This window comes from Rhinopithecus bieti, unplaced genomic scaffold (genome assembly GCF_001698545.2).
Source record: "Rhinopithecus bieti isolate Rb0 unplaced genomic scaffold, ASM169854v2 scaffold_8307, whole genome shotgun sequence".
Classification (NCBI taxonomy): domain Eukaryota; kingdom Metazoa; phylum Chordata; class Mammalia; order Primates; family Cercopithecidae; genus Rhinopithecus; species Rhinopithecus bieti.
Genome location: NW_016806443.1, coordinates 711,853 through 735,126, shown reverse-complemented (window position 1 = coordinate 735,126; position 23,274 = coordinate 711,853). Strand labels below are relative to the sequence as shown.

Genomic DNA, 23,274 nt, shown 5'->3' with positions numbered 1-23,274 from the left:
AAGGATCTAGGTTCTACTCAAAGTCTTGTATCTGTGTCGTATATTAATTGAACCAGTTAATTCATCTCTCTGGTCTACATTTTTAAATCTGTAAACTGTGGATTGGATAAAATAATCTCAAAATCCCATTTATGTGAGTCTCTTAAGCCTTTATGTCACTACTACTTGGTATTACTACAATATTTTCCAAGTTTAACTTGCAAAGCTTGTAAGCCACTTGAAATTATGTAAAACCTCTCAAGTCTTTGAGAACTACCCACAGAAAATATATAAAGCCTAAGAATCAAGACTAATGGCCTGAACATATAATGACATGTTTAACTGTTTTGGTTTCTCTAGGCAGAAGCCTGGAGTATTTCAAAAGGAAAACACAATGATTGAAAATTAAATACACTAAATCAAAAATATTTTCATGATTTTAACTAAATATTATAAAGAGAAAAAATATAGAATCAATGTAGGCTGTTGCCTTTAGAGAAAGTCTGGCCTCAAATAGAGCCAATGAAGAGAAGAAATTTTATATTACTATGTGACACTTCTTACCAGATTTTGCATACAGGTCCATATTGCGTTATCAGAAGATACCCAGACTTGGATTATACATAAGTGGTTGCCTATTTGAAATTTAAATTTACTTGTAAACCTCTACTTCCTAGAGTTGTAAACACACACTCACCCTCACACGCCACACCACCACCAGAACCATACACATATGTATCAAATTCAGGTTTTCTAGTTTTTTACTATAAAATCACAAACACAAATTTACAAATAGCAAAGCATACTTTTTTATTTGAAAGTATATTCCAAAGTATAAATGATAATAATTAAAAACAAAATTTTGATACAAAATAGTAGGAAAATAAATACAGATACCAATAGGGTGTAGTTTGTTTCTTTTAAAAGTTTACATAAAAGTCCATTCTCTCTATTTCATTAAAAATTAAAAGTTCTTTTTTTAGAAGAAACATTGGGCTCAGGAAAATTAAATACCTGTAAGATATTGAAAACATTTAAGTTTGCAAAGTTATAATAAATAGAAAGTATGAGATGCAAAAGAAAATGTAGCGTGCATGAACACAACAGCCAGAAGAGTCATCCTATTTCTACCAAATATATTCCCTCAATATCTATAGTAAGATATAACCCCCAAGAACGGTAGTAAAAATATTTTTTCCTAGCATTTGTGGAGGCTGATGGGCCTGCTGATATTAGCAGATTGGCCTAGGCTAAAAGGAGGATGTCGGAGAAACCTCATCAAAATGATTATTCAAAATTCATAAATAAATGAACAAATGGGGGAACATTTTAATCACACCCACAGTAGAGTAAATGAAATAATGGCAGACACCCTTAACTAACTATACAGCCAAGGAAGCCACAAGTAAATGCAATATGTCCAAGTTTCTTCTAATTAAAAAGGTTGTATTAAGAAATGCGTACATAGTAAGAGACCTTACTTAATGACACTAGTGCAAAATGGATTGGAAGATATGGATAACAAAAGAGGAGAGCATCTCACTTTTACAAAGATCTTCAGCTCCCATTTTCAACTTTGGGCTATAGTCTTAATTTATATGGCAGCCTTCCAGTCTCCTTCCCTCACCCCCTGTATCACCTGCCATGCCTGAAATCTGTCATGAGAAATTCATATCTGAAACATGGCAGACTGATCGCATGCTTTTATTGTCTCTTTCACATCAAAACTCAAGCAATGACAAATGAATACAAATGAGGATAAAGAGAAAAGAATGAGTGAGCAATTTCTACAAATTATTGGAGAACAGAATATATGGTAGAGTCAAGGCTGCTACAGTCTAAGTGCTTACTGAAGGGGGATCTTATGTTGTGCCATAAAAGTCATGAGAAGCACCAGAAGTAGGGCTCCCAAAAAAGATGGGGACTGATCTTCATGGAGTGAGATCAACTGCCAGATTTCCATCTTTACCCCAAGCAATCAAAAGACTGCCCTATCCTTCTAACAGAAAAAGAGTTTACTTTCTGGCAAATTCAAACCTGAAAAGCTACATTGAAGTATACTAGGCATAGCAGTGAGGCTTGGCACTGAAAACCTAAAACTAAAATGAGCATGTACATATTGAACTTGGGCACCCAGCACCCTTTTCCTGCCTTGCCTCCAGAACACTGGTAGCAGGTGCACACCTTCCATGTAGGAGAGGTTGGCAGTCTTCTCTGGGGGTGTGGGGGGTGAAGTCTACATACATGCACCTGAAGCAAGCTCCCCTTCCTTTCCTTTCCTTTCCTTTTTCCTTTCCCCTTTCCCCTTTCCTTTCCTTTCCTTTCCTTTCTCTCACTCTGTCGCCCGGGCTGGAGTGCAGTGGCGGGATCTCGGCTCACTGCAGGCTCCGCCTCCCGGGTTCAGGCCATTCTCCTGCCTCAGCCTCCCGAGTAGCTGGGACTACAGGCGCCCGCCACCTCGCCCGGCTAATTTTTGGTATTTTTAGTTGAGACGGGGTTTCACCGTGTTAGCCAGTATGGTCTCGATCCCCTGACCTCATGACCCACCCGCTGGCAGGGTACTTTCTATCAGTTTTTAGTGATCCACTCATTAATCTGAATGAACGCAGAAGAATCTTAACAGTTGAGAAACACCTCCATCATGAAATAGGCCAACACGAACTAGCTAAATTACCTCAGAGGAAGTAGTGGCACTCCAGCAAACAGTATACCACAAAAAAAAAAAAAAAAAAAAAATTGCAAATAATATCCTCACAGTGAGAAAAAATGGCACATCCATAAGAGTAACAGTATGATATGAAGAAGGGGCAAAAACACAACTTAAAAAGAACTCACGGAGCTAAGCAACATGATCACCTAAATTAGGGTGGGAGTTGGGGTATCAGCAAACTGTTTCTGTAAAAGGCCACATAGTAAATATTCTAAGCCTGCAGGATTTGCCGTCTCTCAACTCTGCCATTGTAGCTAGAAGACAGTCATAGACAATGCATAAAAGAATGCACATGAATGTTTCTTTATTTACAAAAACTTTATTTATACTGCTTGACCCAGTGGTATCATTGCTGGATTTGATTGTGCCATAATCTTCTGACATTTGGTCAAAATTTGTAATAAATAAATAACAGATTGGATCATAAAGCATAAACATTACTCTGTAGGATGGAAAGAGATAAAGAGATGGAACATAGGAAGGAAAAACCAAAGGATCAATCCAGGAAATCCAAAATTTATCCAATAGAAGTTCCAGAGACAGAGAAAAAAGAAAAACGAGGACAGATCATTTTTTGAAACATACAATACATTTGTATAGAACTGAAGGACATGTCTCCATATTTAAAAAGTTCACTGAATACCCAACAATTAATGAAAAAAAAAAAAAAAAAAAAGCACGAACCAAAGTGTATCTGCATACAACAGGGGGGAAAATGTATAAACACCTCCAGAGGAAAAAAAATAGATTATACACAAAGAAATAGGAATCAGAATATTGTCTGATTCTCTACAGTGAGAGTGGTATGGGAAGATAGTAATTCAATGTCTCAAAGATGCTGAGGGAAAATTATTTACCACCTAGAATTATATTACAGCAATCTATCAATCAGTAATACTGTACTAAAAAACTTAGACATGAAATTTTTATTTCACACGCACCCTTTCTTAAAAATCTATTAGTAGAAGGTGCTTCAACAAAATTAGTGGTAAATTAAGAAAACAAATACATGGAATCCAGGAAATAGGGATCCTGTTCTGGAAAATGGTGAAGTACTAGGTACACAGCTAGAATTGGATATTGGAGCTGACAAATGGAGTGCTGCAGAAAAATAGGATGATCTAAATTGCTTGAGTATTTGGAAAGCTTAGGTACTTGACATATATATATATTCTTTTCTTTCTTTTGAGATGGAATCTTGCTCTGTTGCAGGCTTGAGTGCCATGGTGCAATCTTAGCTCACTGCAACCACCGCCTCCCGAGTTCAAGCGATTCTCCTGCCTCAGCCTCCTGAGTAGCTGGGACTACAGGTGCCCATCACCACATCTGGTTAATTTTTGTATTTTTAGTAGAGATGAGATTTCACCATGTTGGCCAGGATGGTCTCGATCTCTTGACCTGGTGATCCACCCACATTGGCCTCCCAAGGTGGGCTGGGATTACAGGCGTGAGCTACTGTGCCCAGCCCTTGAAATGTATTTTTAAATATTGGGACAAACAACAAGCCCTACATACAGACAAAACAGCAAATGTAAAAGAGGTAAAGAGAGAAAGAAAATAGGAACAATCCTTAAACTGTAAGAAAAGCAAAACGTTGAATGAGAATGGCAACATAGTCCAGTACACCACTTAATTCATGAGTGTCTTCGTTTACACAGTGATCATGAGTCATCTCACCTAGTTATTTAACACTGTAATCATAACATATTAATATGGGAAGCAGGGAGAGTAAATGATTCTGAATCCTCAGTTAAAATAGCAAGAAATTAAAATATCAACAAAATTAAAAATTATTATAAGAATTAAACAGTAGTTAAAATAAAATGATTGCATCTAAAAAGAGTAATTGGTAAGAAGTTGAGAGGGAAGAGCAAGGATGAATGTTTTTAATACAGGGCTTTTCTCCTATTTGCTTCTTAAGCTACAGTATGTGCATAAAATACAGTTATCCATGCTTCCTTAATACTTTCCATTTCTAAGACTTACCTATTAAATTTCAAGTACCCCAAGAAAGCTAATACTATAAGATATTATCAGCTAATACCATAGGATTCATTTGTTGATAAGTGGGAACATGTCCAAAAAGAACTGGGTCACCATAGGCACCTGGAGACAAAGTAGAAATGAAAGAAAATCAGTAAGGGAGAGGTAAGGAGGTGCTGGGGGGAAACTGAATTGTAGGACATTCAGTTGATGTCCAGAGAGCTGGAGAATTGGTTGGTATGGAAAAACTCCACACTCTGGTATAAGAAGTGTGGAGTATATAGAAAACAATTTTCTTTTCTTCTTAATGGTGACCAAAGAAAACCCAAAAGGAGATTACATCTAAGGTTATGTGAGTTGCTCCCTACTTCCTCTCCACTGTCAACAACACAGAAAGGGATTTTTCTGCCCACAGTATCAAATGATCATTGCCCTTATCTTTGTTATTCTTCTTTACAGCACTTATTACTAGTTGACACTGTAGTGTGTAGCTATTTTTATTTTTTACCATCTCATCAACAAGAATGCAAGAAGTCCTCTGGTGGTAGGAACTTTGTCTTATTCACTACTGTATCCCCAGCACAAAGAACAGTGTAAGAGTTTAATAAATACTCATTGAATAAACAAATGAATTCTCCACTTATTTTCTATCAGAAAAGTTTTATTTTATTAAAGATCTGCAGCAAATGCTACCAGGGACTAAGCCAATTTTTGCTTCAGTCACAATTTTGCCACATGGGGGCGCTGCTGTTACTCACAAGGGTATCCTAAGCATTCCCCAACATTCTTAAGGGAACCCTTCAACTGGGAATGGCCACAACTACCAAGTACTAACAGTACAAGGAAAGATCCTCCAGTTTGACATATAGACTGATCTATTTTAGAGTAATATAAGGACCCACAGACTCCTGTTCTCTGTTACTTCGTTGCAAACTATGCAGGGATTCTCATTTGTCAGAAGTTTAATATCTTTCAGATCTGGGCCCTAAAATAAATTTTTTTAGAAATCAGACATTGTTTCAGAAACAAAAATAAAACCAACCTATGGCATAGCTGCTTCTTTATCAAAATCAAGATTGTCTATGATCTTTCTCCTCCTGGTGACTGGGGAATTTAATTCCTAATCCTGATATAATTGTCAGGAAATCAAACTTTAAAATACACCAGTGTATCCACTTGAAACTATTACATACAATGCTTTAAAAATACAATAAGAAATTTTCTTCAAAAATTCTTGTTATATCAGAATATATGTGAAGTGGATCTAGCAAAATGTTATGATACCATTTAAACAACACTGACTGACTTTACATTCAAAGCACAGTCAAAGATGCAAAGTAAAACATCAAATATTAAGGTATAAATTTGGTCAAGAGGTTTTTATAGTCCCTCTAAAAGTCTTTTTTTCCACTGTGAGAAATTACAGGAATTTTAGGAATATATATAAAACTAGACGTTTTACAATGTCACTCTGGTGCCACATGTTTCTTGATGGAATTTGTTCTGAAAGGAAAGCTAGAAAACTGATTTCTCTCAGCTTAAGTGACTACAAATGAATTTTGATTGCTATCCTCTTGATAAAAATCTTTTGTGCCTCAATTAGATGAACAATTCAATGGCAATACAAAAATTAGCAGATTTGTTTAGTAAGTATCAACAACAAATAATTGCTGTTGCTGACTAAGGGCAAAAAGGCAATTGTGATGGGACTTGAAGAACAGAAATCCTGGTGATATGAATGTTAACCAACAAAGTTCTCAAACTTGTCATTTAACACATTACTGAATTCTCTGATGGCAAAGTAGAAGTACAACTTTGCTCTAAGCTCCAAGTCCTGTATTACTCAAAAGTTCTTCAAATCTTAAATTGTTACCAAGAATGAATAGATGCCCCAAATATCCACTTTGGGGCGGGATATTCTGCTCAAATTAATGAATAGACTGTTGTTAAACATATACGCCATGAAAACTGACTCTGTGCAAGTTAAAGGCTACAATGGGAAAACAACCAAATGCAGAACATGGAACAAGCTACAGTCCAAATGACCTGGCAACCAACAAATCCATGGCATTACAAAATGAAAGAGACTTCAAATACATCAAAAACAAATGCCATCTGTGGGCTTTTTCTAGGATCCTGATACAAACAAACCTACTTGAAGAACTTATTAATTTTGTTACGTATAATAATGCTAGATGGTTAAATAAAAATCTATTAGTTAGAAATGCATACTGAAATGTGTGTGTGTAGATAGATAAATAGACAGAGAGAGAGACTGAGAGAGTGAGAGAGAGAGATTATAAAGACATATGTTGTCTGGGTGTGGTGGCTAAAGCCTCTAATCCCAGCACTTCGGGAGACCAAGGTAGGTAGATCACAAGGTCAGGAGATTGAGGCCATCCTGGCTAACACAGTGAAACCCGGTCTCCACTAAAAATACAAAAAATTAGCTGGGCGTGGTGGCGGCACCTGTAGTCCCAGCTATCCGGAAGGCTGAGGCCCAAGAATCGCTTCAACCTGGGAGGCGGAGGTTGCAATGAGCCAGGATCGCGCCACCGCACTCCAGTCTGGGTGACAGAGCGAGACTCCGTCTCGGAAAAAAAAAAAAAAAAAAAAAAGACATGTGGAAGATTTCCTTTTAAAATACTCTAGAAAGAAAAAAAAAATTTTTTTTTTGAGACGGAGTCTCGCTCTGTCACCCAGGCTGGAGTGCAGTGGCCGGATCTCAGCTCACTGCAAGCTCCACCTCCCGGGTTCACGCCATTCTCCTGCCTCAGCCTCCTGAGTAGCTGGGACTGCAGGTGCCCGCCACCTCACCCGGCTAGTTTTTTGTATTTTTTAGTAGAGACGGGGTTTCACCGGGTTAGCCAGGATGGTCTCGATCTCCTGACCTCGTGATCCACCCGTCTCGGCCTCCCAGAGTGCTGGGATTACAGGCTTGAGCCACCACGCCTGGCCGACAAGAAAAAAAATATTACACATATGTGGGAAGAGGTGTGAGGATAGACTAAAATTAGCAAAATAGTAATAATTACTGGAGTTGATATTTATCATACTAGCTTCTCTACTTTTGTGTATGCTTTACCTTTCCTACTGAAAGGAAGAAAAACAAGTATTTCCTTGAAGTCGTATAGTCATTTCAGCCTTCAGAAGTCTGCCACTGAAGGTTACAGTGTTGGCTAGATTTCCATATTCCCATATTTACCTTAGGACTACCTTTGCAGGAGGTGACAGTGAGGAATGCAATAAAACCTGAGAATATGGATTGATGCTGCTGCATAAATGTGTCTTCAGGTGAATGGGAGGGAGAAATGTTGGATAACCTTGCAATGTCTCATTCATTAAATTTGCCTTTTTCCAGAAAGACACTGAAAGACCATTTTAATGGTCAGACCTGGAATATTCTTTATTTATTTATCTAAGTCAGAGATACTCACTCATAACCATATGTGACCAGACAGGGTTCTTAATGGAGCCCTTAAAGCAAGCAGATGGAAATCAAGGATATTTCAGAGAAGTGTTAATGCGCTGATGAAGATCTGGATATAATTACAAATGTAGACATGCATATGAGTATTCTAACTAGAAATGAAGAAAATTATTTTCACAGCTGTAGGAATCTCTATATTGGCATTCTGACAACCCTGTAATATTATTGGGTCACAAACATTAAACTCTTTACAAAAGCTAAATCAAATGCATCTATTGGTGAAAGCACTTTATCAGCGAATACACAGAATATCAATGGTGTATTCTTTATAATAAATGGCTGTGCTATTAAAATTAGTAGAAAAGAAATACTGAGGAATGTTTCCTATAACATTAGTAAATTCTGGCATGCCCTTTGTCATGCTGATGACCCTTGATAATCCTTAATATATGCTCATGGCCACAGAACCTATACGGAATCAAGGGAAAATTAATTTTCTCGTAGATATTCTGATTCCAGAAATATCTCTAACACTTTATAAATATTGTACAATATACTTACACATAAATCATGAAAATGTTTCCTAAGTAAAAACCCTTAAAAGTTTGTAAGTCAGGTTTTATCAGTCCCATTTTGCAGATAAGCAAACTGAGACCCTAAGAAGTTTGCCAGAATCAGTTCCAAATTCCAAATGTCAACTGACATATGCAATAAAGAGTACCTGTGTTGAGTCCAAATGTTTCCTTACCTAGTCTTCATGTAATCTTCCATTTCAATTTTCATCTAATCTGTTGGCTCTATTGCCCTATTGCCCTATTGACTTCCAAGGTCATATGCAAAGATGTTGCCTCTGTCTAGGTCATTTGAATGGAAACCCATTTGCTATTGTTTGAGGGCTAATTTTGCAAGTCATTTCATAACTTTCTGTTCAAAAATACCTTTAAAATATTTTAAAATACATCATGGTGCTTTGAGGCTTAATATTAAGAAATATTTTCAAGAATTAAAGTCTCATAAAAGTGAAGAAAAGTGAGAGCCAAATCCAGATTTAATTCAAATGTGTTAAACTCTTGGTCTTGCTCACAAAATTTCACCCACAAAAACAGTTATGGCTTCGCTATCCCTAGGGTTGCTTAGCCAATAAAAATGAACCATCTTTAATTTCCCTCTTTATTTCATACCTCCACTTCTATTTCCTTAGAAAAGTTCTGTTGATTTTATTTTAAATATATCCAGAATCTAACCAATGCTCACCACTTCCACTGCTACCACCCTGGTCCAAGCACTATCATCTATCTCCTGGATTGATATGGTAGCCTCATTACTGTGTCCCCTGCTAAGAGTAATCATCTCAGTCAGTCTGTGCTTCTATAACAAAAATACTATTTCCTGGGTGGTTTAAACAGTAAGCATTTATTTCTCACAGTTCTAATGGCTGGAAAGTCCAAAATGAAGGTACCAGAAGACCTGACATCAAAGAGAGCCTGATTTGTGGCTTCTTAATAGATGCCTTCTCTTCTAGCAGAGAGACAGAAGAAGCAAGCTCTCTCACATCTGTCTCTTCTCATCCTTATAATCCCACTGATCTGTCATGAGGGCTCCAACACTATGACCTAATACCTCACAAAGGCTCTATCTCCAAATACCATCACATTGGGAATTGGGGTTTCAATATGTGGATTTTGGGGAGGGTAAATGAAAACATTCGATCCACAGTAGTGACCCTTTTAATAGGTAATTTGATCACATATTAACTCTGCACAGAAATCTCCAGTTAGCTCCCCATTTCTCCATAATAAAGCCAGTATTCTTACAATGTCATCCAAAGCCCTCCATGACATCCATCTCCAATTATTCTATCACTTGCTCTCTTCATTCTAGGCTCATTGGCCTCCTTGTTGTTCATGGAACACATGATCTGCTTCCACATTAGGCCTTTGTACTGGCCACTCCCCAAATACATATTTAAGTCTCACAAGCTCATCTCCTTCAGGGTTTGCTCAGGCCAGTTTCTTAATGGCTCTAACCATCCTATTTAAAACTGCAACCCACCTCATACTTTGCACTCCCAATCTTCCTTATATTTTTTCTTTTTTTCATAGTACGTATGACCTACTAATACATTATATATGTTTATTTTTAATTGTCTGTCATATCCCTTTAGAATGTAATCTTCACAAGGGCACAGGCCTTTATTTTGCACACAGATGTATTCCCAGTGTCTGGAACAGTGTCTAGCACATAATGATTATACAAATTATGTATTTTTAAAATAAATAAAATATCTGAAGTCAACAACTGTTAAGATATCAGTACATCCTTTTTCAGTTATGAATTTCTAAGTTTATGTCTGGCAACTGAGTTTCATATTGGACTGAAATTTGGCAGTATTGCCAAACTGAGATTTGATTTGTTTACCCAATTTAAACAAAATATGTTTAGCTATTTGAAATCCTATAAGGACAATAAAACAGAAAGTCTTTAGATACATGACACTGTTTTATAATTGTATAAATCATTAAGGCCCTAGATGTATTGGGGATATTTAACTTGTCAGGTAGTTTACGGTCATGTGATATTAAGTGCAAAAGAAGTTACTAGTTGCTAAATACACAATGTAGTATAATTTTGCTTCTGTTGAAAGGCAAATCAGAAATAATCAGCTCACTATAGTCGACAAGTAAAAGAAAAAAAAACTTATAAAAAGTATACAGGCAATTTACTAAAATCTTTCAGAACACAGTCTTTTCTTTTTCTCTTGAGGGACTACTCTATGTCTTTGTAGTAATTTCTGCAGCCTCAAGTATTCAGTGTAGCTTAGAATTACATATCTTATTTTGGATTTCTCAAGTAGCCTCATGGATAATCTTCCCTCTTCTAACAATTTATTATCCTGAACCAGATCAGACCTGGTTGTGATGCCGACTTAAGGGGTCGTGCCAAGGTAGGGGCCATACACAGTTCCTGGAGGCTGACTCAGTCAGAGTGGCTACTGATTACTGTTGAGAAAGAGATTGATGGTCAGTATTTTTTTTCCTTAATATTATTTTATCATGAACATTTTTCCTTGTCAATCAATATATTGCTACCAAAACAATTTTTATGGCAGCACATCATTCCTATCACATAGTTTTGTTTTATTTTTATTTTTTATTTTTGTGGGCACATAGTGTGTATATTTCTGGGGTACATGAGATGTTTTGATAGAGGCATGTGATGTGTAATAATCACATAAGGGTAAATGTAGTTTCCATACCCTTAAGCATTTACCCTTTGTATAAAAAACAATCCAATTATACTTTTATTTTTAAATGTATAATTCATTAATTATTGACTATAGTTACCCCATTGTGGTAGCCAATACTAGGTCTTACTTATTCATTCTAATATTTTGTAACCTCAGTTGTTAGTATTAAGACTAAATATCAATTATAAGATCCAAAGGGTAGGTGTAAAGTCAGAACTATGCAGTAAGATAAGATCAGGAACAGAGATAATAGAAAAATGTCTGAGAACTAACAGCAATGTGTGTAACACAGGGGAGAATAATATTCACCATAAATAATTCAAGAAGATTTGTCCTAGGAGAAGCAAAGTGAGAGCCCACATTCTGGGTGGGTTCCTCTGTTCTTCTGTCACTGGGAAGTAAAGTATGATGAGCAAGAAGCAGAAAGTTGATGGGGTCCTTCAGCTTCCTGGAGTGACTCTCTGCAGCTCTTGGGCAAAACAGATGTCTCAATGACTACCTGGGAGAGTGAGGGGAAAACTCAGAGCCTTTCAAGCAACAGAGGTGTGAGAGAGAAATTATCCACATAATTCCCATTAGTCTGTTTTTCAGAGATACAAGTTGTCAAGCCCAATTGGGACATTAAATGATAAGGGTTCAGTATTACCCTTCTGTACTGTGCAAAAGGGAATAGTCAAAAGCATATTTACTGTTCTCATGAAATTTGTAGTTTAACTATGAAGACAAGAGATATCTCTGTGAAAAGTAAAGATCACTTGCTGATCAACTACGTTTTCTCACTTTCTAGTTTTTGTCTTTGTATATACCTCCTTTAAGAATACTTTCTCCGAAATTCTTTCCAGTCTGACTGACTGAGGAAGTTTTCAGGACTCAATCCCATGTACAGATGTCGAACATTACATAATCAGTTATACTATATCCATTGTACTTGTGACTCTCATAAAAATATATTTTTTCAATAACTATTTATTACATATCTGCAATGTGCCAAGTTGTGTTGTAGATGTTAGGAAAAATGAAGTAGACAAAACATTGTCTTTGTCCTCATGGAACTTACATCTCAGTATTATAAGTGTACATACCCTCTCTTCCTACTAGGAGAAAACATTATTTTTAATCATTCTTTCACAGAGAGTTTCTTAAACTTATTTCATCAGAGACTATTGAAAAGCACACACTCTTCCATCCCCCCAGAATGAGAATCCTGGGGGAGGGATTGGGAAGTCTATTTTTTAAGAAACCCACTGGGTGTTTCATGTGCATTCACAGCTTTAGGTAACTCTGGGGGAAAGCACTACCTCATTAAGAGCATACTGCCCAAGAAATTGGTAATATCCATTGTACTATATCTGTAGGATCCCTTTTGATTGTCATTACCAAACATCTCATCCTTGGAGAATGTGAAAGCTCTCCAAGGCTTTCCACAGCCAATTCACCTAACAAAAAATAAGGCAAACTTTTTCAAGAATACCATTATTTTTAAATAAAATGCCTCTACATGGCAGATGTTATTATGTTCTACTTTGGGGATGAAAAGAATCAAACATTATTAGTTATGGTCCACAAAATCACAAGATTTATTTTAAAGATAAAGTTCAGATGATGAACATATCTCATCAAAGAAGGCAAAACTGAGTAGATCTCAGAAGTCCACCATGTACAGTATTTTAAAATGCTCCCTAAAGTTGTTCTTTGTGAGTTAATGAAGGTCAGTGTAGTCAATATTCAGTAGGTAATCCTAGCAAGTACACATAGAGTTAATATTATTCAAATATCTTACACAGGCTTATTGCATGTAACACACTGTTCTAAGTAACATACAGATATTAAGATGACTTAATTCTCAAAACATGTCTCAAAACATGAAGTGAGTTTTTGTTTTTATGCCCATTTTGCAGGTGAGAAAACTGAGGCATAGGGAAGGTAAGTAACCTGCTTAAGGTTACATAGCTGGTAAATTGTAGCCAGGAGTTTGAATCTAGGTGACAAAATCTATGCTCTTAATCACTAAACTGCCCTGCCTTAGTTTTTATACTTCTTTAGAAGTCTCAGACCAAAAGAAGTTTAGAAAATTCTAATAGAACAAGCAAGAATTTGCTGATCACAGCTTCCTTGCCCCAATCCTTTAATCAGCTTCATTTTCATTGACTTCTTTTTTAAATGAAGATAACAATGTTGTTGGACAGGATCATCTAGTGGTTAGCGGTTCAGCATAAGAATGACTTGCTTCTGAAGCTCAGCTCTACCACTTGCTTGCTGTATGACCTTGAGAAAGTTACCTCTCCAAGTCTGTTTCCTCATCTTTAAAAGAGAGGTTATAATAGGACCCACATCATCCTATTGTTTAAAGAGAAAACAACATAGCCCACTTAAAGCACTTAGAAAGTGTTCCATAAATATTATTAGTGTAATAAATAGCAGCAACATCAATAAAGTATGAACCAAATGATCCCTTGATTCGTATACTAACACTAAAAATGGTTTATTTTCCTTCTAATTAAAAGAAAATTACAACAACCAAGCAACAAACAAAACCATAGCCATAAAATCAATTATATCTTTTGTGAGAAAACTGGAAAGGCTATTGGACACATTAATTCATTTGTCATCAGTCATCTCCTCTATTCCAAGACTGTGACTCCAAGAGGTCAAATGGGCAGGCAGTTAATGCTTCTCTGTGAATAGCTCAATAATTCATTTTATAAATTTCAGTTTAAAGCCTGCGTTGAGGTTAAGAAAAATTGACGTTCAGTCTGTGAACTTAATGTCAAGCTCCAGAAAAACTCTGGGCAGCACATGGTTAGCAATTAAGTGGACACAGACAATAAAGACATTGCCAAATTGTAAAACAAGACTTGGAAATCACAGAAAATGTTGCTAGTTATTGATTACGGTGACCATTCAGTTCCTACTGAGCCACCCAAAAGAATCATTCATTTTCCAGCAGTGAGCCTGCTCATTTGCAAGATAAAAGAGAGACATTTCTGCACATGCCCATAATGTTCTTCACCACTGGGGGCAGCTTTACATAAGACTGCATTCAGTGAAACCAAAGCAACAGTCCGAGCAGCTTTCAGAATGACAGTCTGCAGAAGTGAGCTGAGCGTGTGCGCGGTACGGGGCTCTCCTGCCTTCTGGGCTCCAACGCAGCTCTGTGGCTGAACTGGGTGCTCACCACGGGAACTGCTGGGCTATGGAATACAGATGTGGCAGCTCAGGTAGCCCCACATTGCCTGGAGGAATACATCATGTTTTTCGATAAGAAGAAATTGTAGGAGCTAGTTTTTGTTTTTTTTTAACCGTCCCCCCGCCCCCCAAAAAACTATAAAGATGCAAAAACGTAATATCCATGAAGATCCTATTACCTAGGAAGATTTTGATGTTTTGCTGCGAATGCGGTGTTGGGATTTATTTGTTCTTGGAGTGTTCTGCGTGGCTGGCAAAGAATAATGTTCCAAAATCGGTCCATCTCCCAAGGGGTCCAATTTTTCTTCCTGGGTGTCAGCGAGCCCTGACTCACTACAGTGCAGCTGACAGGGGCTGTCATGCAACTGGCCCCTAAGCCAAAGCAAAAGACCTAAGGACGACCTTTGAACAATACAAAGGATGGGTATGTTTTGTCATTTTTTCTTCTTTCCTTCTTAAAAACAAAAAAACAAAAAACCTCTAGTCTGTGTAATAATTCTGCCTTAATTATTTTAGAGATTACCTTGCTCTGCTCTAAGACTGAATTTATTTGCTTAGTGGACACGTTTCCTTGTTTAACTGTTTTAAAAAACAAAACACTAAAGACAATTCTCTTTAATTACAAAGAGATAATATGAGATGTTAAATGTTATCTAGATTTAAATTTTAAAAAATGAAAATACATGCCTATTTTGCTTGATTAAAGATTAATTCTTTTTTGGGGGGATAACTTTTCTAAGTTGTTTTTATTTCCAGGTTTCAATGTAATTAGGCTACTGAGCGGATCAGCTGTAGCACTGGTTATAGCCCCCACTGTCTTACTGACAATGCTTTCTTCTGCCGAACGAGGATGCCCTAAGGGCTGTAGGTGTGAAGGCAAAATGGTATATTGTGAATCTCAGAAATTACAGGAGATACCCTCAAGTATATCTGCTGGTTGCTTAGGTTTGTCCCTTCGCTATAACAGCCTTCAAAAACTTAAGTATAATCAATTCAAAGGGCTCAACCAGCTCACCTGGCTATACCTTGACCATAACCATATCAGCAATATTGACGAAAATGCTTTTAATGGAATACGCAGACTCAAAGAGCTGATTCTTAGTTCCAATAGAATCTCCTATTTTCTTAACAATACCTTCAGACCTGTGACAAATTTACGGAACTTGGATCTGTCCTATAATCAGCTGCATTCTCTGGGATCTGAACAGTTTCGGGGCTTGCGGAAGCTGCTGAGTTTACATTTACGGTCTAACTCCCTGAGAACCATCCCTGTGCGAATATTCCAAGACTGCCGCAACCTGGAACTTTTGGACCTGGGATATAACCGGATCCGAAGTTTAGCCAGGAATGTCTTTGCTGGCATGATCAGACTCAAAGAACTTCACCTGGAGCACAATCAATTTTCCAAGCTCAACCTGGCCCTTTTTCCAAGGTTGGTCAGCCTTCAGAACCTTTACTTGCAGTGGAATAAAATCAGTGTCATAGGACAGACCATGTCCTGGACTTGGAGCTCCTTACAAAGGCTTGATTTATCAGGCAATGAGATCGAAGCTTTCAGTGGACCCAGTGTTTTCCAGTGCGTCCCAAATCTGCAGCGCCTCAACCTGGATTCCAACAAGCTCACATTTATTGGTCAAGAGATTTTGGATTCTTGGATATCCCTCAATGACATCAGTCTTGCTGGGAATATATGGGAATGCAGCAGAAATATTTGCTCCCTTGTAAACTGGCTGAAAAGTTTTAAAGGTCTAAGAGAGAATACAATTATCTGTGCCAGTCCCAAAGAGCTGCAAGGAGTAAACGTGATCGATGCAGTGAAGAACTACAGCATCTGTGGCAAAAGTACTACTGAGAGGTTTGATCTGGCCAGGGCTCTCCCAAAGCCGACGTTTAAGCCCAAGCTCCCCAGGCCGAAGCATGAGAGCAAACCCCCTTTGCCCCCGACGGTGGGAGCCACAGAGCCCAGCCCAGAGACCGATGCTGACGCCGAGCACATCTCTTTCCATAAAATCATCGCGGGGAGCGTAGCCCTTTTCCTGTCCGTGCTCGTCATCCTGCTGGTTATCTACGTGTCATGGAAGCGGTACCCTGCGAGCATGAAGCAGCTGCAGCAGCGCTCCCTCATGCGAAGGCACAGGAAAAAGAAAAGACAGTCCCTAAAGCAAATGACTCCCAGCACCCAGGAATTTTATGTAGATTATAAACCCACCAACACGGAGACCAGCGAGATGCTGCTGAATGGGACGGGACCCTGCACCTATAACAAATCGGGCTCCAGGGAGTGTGAGGTATGAACCATTGCGATAAAAAGAGCTCTTAAAAGCTGGGAAATAAGTGGTGCTTTATTGAACTCTGGTGACTATCAAGGGAACGCGATGCCCCCCCCGCCCCCCTTCCCTCTCCCTCTCACTTTGCTGGCAAGGTCCTTCTCTGTCCGTTTTAGTGCATTCATAATACTGGTCATTTTCTTCTCATACATAATCAACCCATTGAAATTTAAACACCACAATCAAGGTGAGGCTTGAACTCCGGTTTAATATAATACCTGTTGTATAAGACCCTTTATTGATTCCATTAATGTCGCATTTGTTTTAAGATAAAACTTCTTTCAAAAGTAATCCCCCACATCTGCTGTTATCCTCCTGGTGGGACCAAATCTACAGTTATAGAAGGTTTGCAGCTCACTGGCAAATCAAGGAAAGAGGTGAATGATTCCAGGTGCTCGGAGCTTGAGCTGATTCTTGGAGATGACTCAGTTATGGGAACATTTTAAAGACAGGCAGAGCCTTTAAACTAATTCCTGATTTAAAAAAGAAAATTGCAGGAAACTATCAAAAGATGGTGCTAGGTTAAAGCAGCACCCTGAGCAGTTTCCAGAGGCGTCTGAATTAGAGTAAGGCAAGCACAGGAACAAAGTGTGAAGGGTTAAAATACTGCAAGTAGACAACTGCAAAATGTGAGGAGATGACAAAAATGTAAAGTTTTCGACTCAAAGCCTTGTCTTTGAAACACATCTCTGTAAAATCAGACTAGAGGTTTCACTGTCAATTTCTTCCAGCCTGTATGTTTCACAAATAAATAAATGAAACAGAATTGAGAAGCCAGATTTCTCCACCACACCTCTTGTTAGTTAGCGAGTTTTCAGGTAAGGTTTGCAAATGGGAAAGCAGCTTGCTACAGGCATGTGGTTGAGAACTTACCAGAATTTCTCTTTCCAGTTTTTTCAAAGACCCTAATGTAGTTAGTAGAATCATTAGCTCTGTCCTGATCTGTTCAGGATTTTTCAGGCTGCCCTGTTGTGTTACATTACATGTCCTGCACACACCAGTCCCCTAATAACAGACACTTCCTTCAGATGTATAAAGAGAACACATTCCAAGACATGCCTTCCACCCATAGCCTCATTGAAAAGGATGACTTTGATAACACCTTAATAAATGTATAAAATAGATCTTAGAGGAAAAAAGACCAACACTGTGACAGTTCTCTGTTGCTTTTCTATTGTTGACATTACAGTGTCCCTGTGTTCATCTGTATTGTGAACTCATCCATCAGTACAATTCTGTACAGACCCTGTTGGCAATCTGCAAGCTGCATGCATGTTTTTATGTCATTGGTGAAAGTTTATTGACTGCAGCACGAATATCATAGCCTCTGTATTTGAGTAACTTGAACCATAGTCAATTAAGGTTTTTAGAAAGATATATTTAGTCTGTATTCTCCTTCATCCTCCAAAATGAACAGTTCTATTATAGAAGTAAATATCAGGAATTGCAACATTGAGGCTGTTTCATTTAATTTGGCTTGCCAACCCCTACATCTTTAACCATGTCCCTCTTCTCTGAAAACAGAATCACTGCAGCAAAAAAGAAAAGTGAATGGCTATTTTACTAAATTTTTTTATTGATTGGGGTTTTCATATGCCGAGAGGAAAATCTAGGCAAGTCACCATAAAATAAAATTTTAAGGATGCCAGATTATTAAATTCATAATTTTATAAGCAATAAAGAAAAAAGTATTTAAAGTGGATTTCTCAAGGTACTTTGATATTGATTAAATCTTACAATAGATGCCACTTCAGAAAAACATCATAGCTACAATGTTTACCCATGAATAATTGTTGAATGTACATGTATTAATGACAAAAAGTCACATATTTCCAATGGATTAATAATGCAGATACTTCCTTACAGCTCACTGGATGACTGAGCTTATTGTGATGGTTTTACTGAAGTTGTAACTTTACATTTTCATAAAGCATCAGTAAATACATATTCCATCTTAAAAGAAATTTTCTTTGGCTAGCCTCATTTTATCTGTACTAAAAGTGTTTGCATTAATGAGATGCAGTCTTAAAGTGAAGAACCCCATTTCTATTCTTTTTTACTTAACCTTCTGCCTTACTTGTGATGGATACCAAATACATTTAGGCAATGTATACTTATATTTTTGAATTATTGCAGATTCTCGATGCTGTGGTGCTACTAGTATGTATAAAATATACTTGCTATATTGAAAAGCATTTCTCAAATTCAAAGCTACTTGGTATATAAAATATGATATAACACTAAATGAATCGCCAATATTTTGAAAGCTGGTCACTTTTTAATGGCTAACTTTACTTATAAACATAATAATAGATAAGAACAAAAATAAAATCCCTTAGGTGGTAAAACTCATTTTGATTTGGCACATTAAATTATGGGAAAAAAGTTCTTTCTTCCTCCTCCCTCTTTGAGAATGAATCTTCTGTAGTTCTCAGTATCTTCTGAGCACAGATATATAATTCATGTAGATTTAACAATAACTAGTTTACCACTGTAAATTTTAAAAAGTCAACTGCCAAATAGTTTACTGCTCAAAAGCTGTTGCCTCACCTCCATCTCATGGTACTTTCTGGACTACATATTGTAAATCTATTCGTATAAGTATTTCAAGTTCATGCAGATTAGAGAAATGTGATTGATATTTATGTTTCTAGTACGTATTTACATAAAATATTGGACTTCCCTCAAAGGTAACAACAGTTAAAAAAAAAAAAAAAAAAAAAAAAAAAAAAGCCTGACCTGTTGAACTATACAACAGAATACAGAATACTTTGCTTTACCAAAACAGAGAAGAAATAGAATTTAGTCTCTAAACTGCATGTGGGTTTCTTTCCATTTTTATTAACCCCAGTACAGAGAGTGCTACCACAGCATGTAGTTAATAGTCCCAGTGCCACAGTCTTGTAAGCAATACTTATGCAATATATATTCCATTTAAATGAGTTTGTATTTTCCAAGGATGTTGACATTACATCTTTTCAAAGAATTTACACCATTTTTTACTTGATTTGGTGAGTGAACTACCTAAGTAGACAGGCAATAAATTGTCTTTCTATGGAGCAGCAGTGACCTCTAGTGGCTAGTTAGACTAACCACAGCTATTCACACATTTTAGCTTTTTATCCTGAATCCTTGTGTAAACGTGGTTTACAACATATGTTTTTTGACTAGTAAATCATACCTGAATTTTATTTAATTCATTTCCCTGGTAAATATAATTATAATGTAATTTTTGAATGTTATTCTTTTCATTTTGACTTTTTTAGTAATACTGGAACAGAGGCCATAGAATTGGTACTGAGGGCTAGAAATAAGTGTCCAAAGATGAAAAGCGAGTAATAATGCAATAAGAATAGATAAGAAATATTTTAAAGTGCTTATACTCGTCAATGCTGGGTAAACATTTTGACATTTTATTAAAGGGGTTAATATTTTCATCAGCAATATACATATAACTTAGGTAGGAAAAACAAATTTTAATATTAAATCAAGAGTCGGCATTAGTTATTTACCGGTCAGTAGATATGTCAAAGGTGTCAGTGGAGGGGGCCTCCCCTTCCGGCTTTAGAACTCTCAGTTTGCTGATTGTGCCAGTGACCTGTGCTTTGCCTCAGCGCTTTCTCCCTCCCTCCCCCTTTTCAGTTAGCTGAACACTGGTTCTATTAGGCTCTCTGACAATGATGTTACAGTCTAAGAGGTGATGATTCATGGATAATGAAATTATGCTCTCCTTCTGGGGAAGGATAATGCAGAGTCAGATTCATGGATTTGGCAAGAGGTTTTAGGATGCTGTAGGTGCATGAAATATCTTTTCTTCCCTTGACATTTAGCAAAATGAGAACTCAAATCATTTATTTAAAGTGTGGATTAAACTGCATCAGAAACAAGCATCAGGTCATGAAGCCTGAGACAAAGTGAGTTCCAGACATGGCAAGTAAGAATTGAGCCATGAGAAATAAAAAATTCAGAAGCTGTTGCTTCATCTATTCCTTTTTGCTCTGGATTGTCATTAGAATCCAGATCTGTAGCAAACCCATGGAGTTTTGCTATTCTTGTATTCTCCTAGCTCCCTATGCTAAAAATCAGAGGCAGTTTTGGGAAACAATGAGCACAAAAGAATATTTGGATAAATTTGAATGACATAAGTTTTAAGTGAAATAAAATGGATGGATGTTAAATAGCTTGTATCAAACAGCTCTAATTGAAAATGAATTAAAGAAATGATAATAATACACAGGTGAAAGTGACTGCTTTCCTAATCATAATAGCCTACAGAATTGGACCCAAATTCTTTTAGCCTCCAAAAGTTGGTGATGATTTTGGATAGTAGGCTAGAATATAATAAAATATGACCAAGAAAATCTAAATAACAATAATTTATTATTCTTTTCATTTGAGGAAAATATGACAGCCAGGCATGGTAGAATATGGGCCTTAGAAATTAAGACCTAAATTCAAGTTCCTTTGACACTTGCTAATCAAGACATCACAGGTAAATTTCCTGGCTTTTCTGAACTTGCAGTTTCTCATATGTAAAACAGATGTGTACTATTGACTGCTCATGGTTATGAGGAGGACGAAATGTGAAAAGTACTTTGTAAACTCTAAAATGGCAACTACCTCTTCTTTTCAAAAAGCACTTAGTGAGATATTGAGTGGGGTTCGTTGTTCTATGTTTGGCATGAGCCAAAAAGAAATCAGTAACCTCTATGTTACAGAACCCCAAGCCCATTTTACATCATTACAAGTCTAGAACTTTGTCTGTGACTTTCTGTTTTCACATAGACACAGCTTCTTTCACCTCATGTTATCTAAGTCTATGATTTTTACACTGATTGTCACAATGTACAACAGACATAAAGACACTGACCAGGGGACACTAAAACAAATACTAATCAAACCCATTAAAAATTCTAGTTGTATTTTAAATCAGTTAACTATAGCAAGGGCTTTCAATCAGGACGTTTACCTGTCCACTCCCTTTCTAGTATCATTGTGTTCATTCCTTGTTGACTTTACACTGGATCAATACAATGTTTATATGGCAACATGACATCATTATGGAGCAAAAAGTAATTGCATATAACATGTTACTGTAGGATTAGCACGCATTCCAGGTATCGGTCACATGATATCTGCCCTGATGTTTCTTCCCTGGGCACTCCAGTGGAAGACTGTGCCCAAGATCTCCTCTTAGTATTGAAATTACTATTGACTTTATAAATTATAATTATTGAAAATCACTGGATAAAAGGGGCATAAATGTACAGGGACATTCTTTTATATGTCATTGCTTATGCAAAATTACATCATTAATTCATCAAAGAATGACCAAAAGCTTCCTCCGCTGGATATAGCTGCTCTTACCAATATGAAGTAGCACATGTATTCTCAAAATTTTTGGAATTTAGCAAGACACAGACTGTTCCTCTTTGACAACTGAGTTCCTATGGCATAGCTAAAGATCAGAGAGAGGATGATGGTTTTCCAGGTGGGGAAGCAGTTGTGAATTTTATGCCATTTTAACTTCATAGGGTCATGAATGGATGCTCTTGAGTTAGGGCTCCTGAACATGTGACCAAAATTCCAGAAACACAGAGAGAACAGGAATATGTGAGACATGGTATAAGACTAAGCAAGTACAATGTATTTTACAATTATACTTTCTAACAACAGAACTTCCATAAGCAACAATAATCCATTTTATTGGGGGAAAAAAAAGAAAAAAAGAGCTTCTATCTTATCATTTCCAGCAAATGTTGTTATGATAATTAATAACTTTATTAACAATTCTCCGTGTTTTCTTTTATTTTAAGGGCCCCACTTCTCCCAAGCAGGATTCTCCTTTATTCCTTTCTCCCACTCTTAAATTGTTGTTCTCCTTATTTGAAAGGAGAGTCTCTAATTCCTATATAACCAAAAAATGTCTACCTTTATAAACCAACACAATTCAGTCATTCTGCTCAAATGGGCAGCATTATCTCCAAAAGAAAAGTTACACACTTGCATTAAATATTAGGACACAAAACAAATTTAAAGCTGGCTGACACTTCTCTTTCCTCTACAATCTATAAAACACCTCCACAGTATGTTCTGATTTTCAATTGAAGAAATAGGATCTATAGTTGAATTACAGTCTTACAAATTATTAAAGCTTACTGTTTTCCTCTTAATTAGCTAACTCCTAGAAAACAAAGTACAGGACTTTATGTATGGGAGTACTCAACTGTATTTCACCAATCAGAAACACTCTTTTCAATAATCAGTATTTTGTCTTCACAAGGGTAAAATATAGTTTTATGGTCTGGCATATAAAATAATAAGGTAAATACTACATTTAGCAAAGGCAATTTTGTTGACATTTCATCATATCAATTACACCTATGCAGGGTGGAAAATACATTTTGTCGGT

The 23,274-nt window shown here is 36.9% G+C and overlaps 2 protein-coding genes across 3 annotated transcripts in view; one reads left to right on the top strand and one right to left on the bottom strand.

Annotated features, from left to right (window-relative positions):
* The window catches only part of CTNNA3 (catenin alpha 3), a 1,693,405-nt gene that overhangs the window by 961,178 nt on the left and 708,953 nt on the right, over positions 1 to 23,274 (bottom strand). The window lies entirely within an intron of this gene.
* LRRTM3 (leucine rich repeat transmembrane neuronal 3) overlaps positions 14,382 to 23,274 on the top strand; it is a 189,028-nt gene continuing 180,135 nt past the window's right edge. For both annotated transcript variants that reach the window (XR_001886448.1, XM_017876510.1), the window contains exons 1-2: positions 14,382 to 14,959; positions 15,292 to 16,823. Coding sequence is in view for 1 of the 2 variants with exons in the window: in XM_017876510.1 (XP_017731999.1) it covers positions 14,956 to 14,959; positions 15,292 to 16,823 (1,536 nt within the window). In the remaining variant the exon portion in view is untranslated. The remainder of the gene's footprint in view (positions 14,960 to 15,291; positions 16,824 to 23,274) is intronic.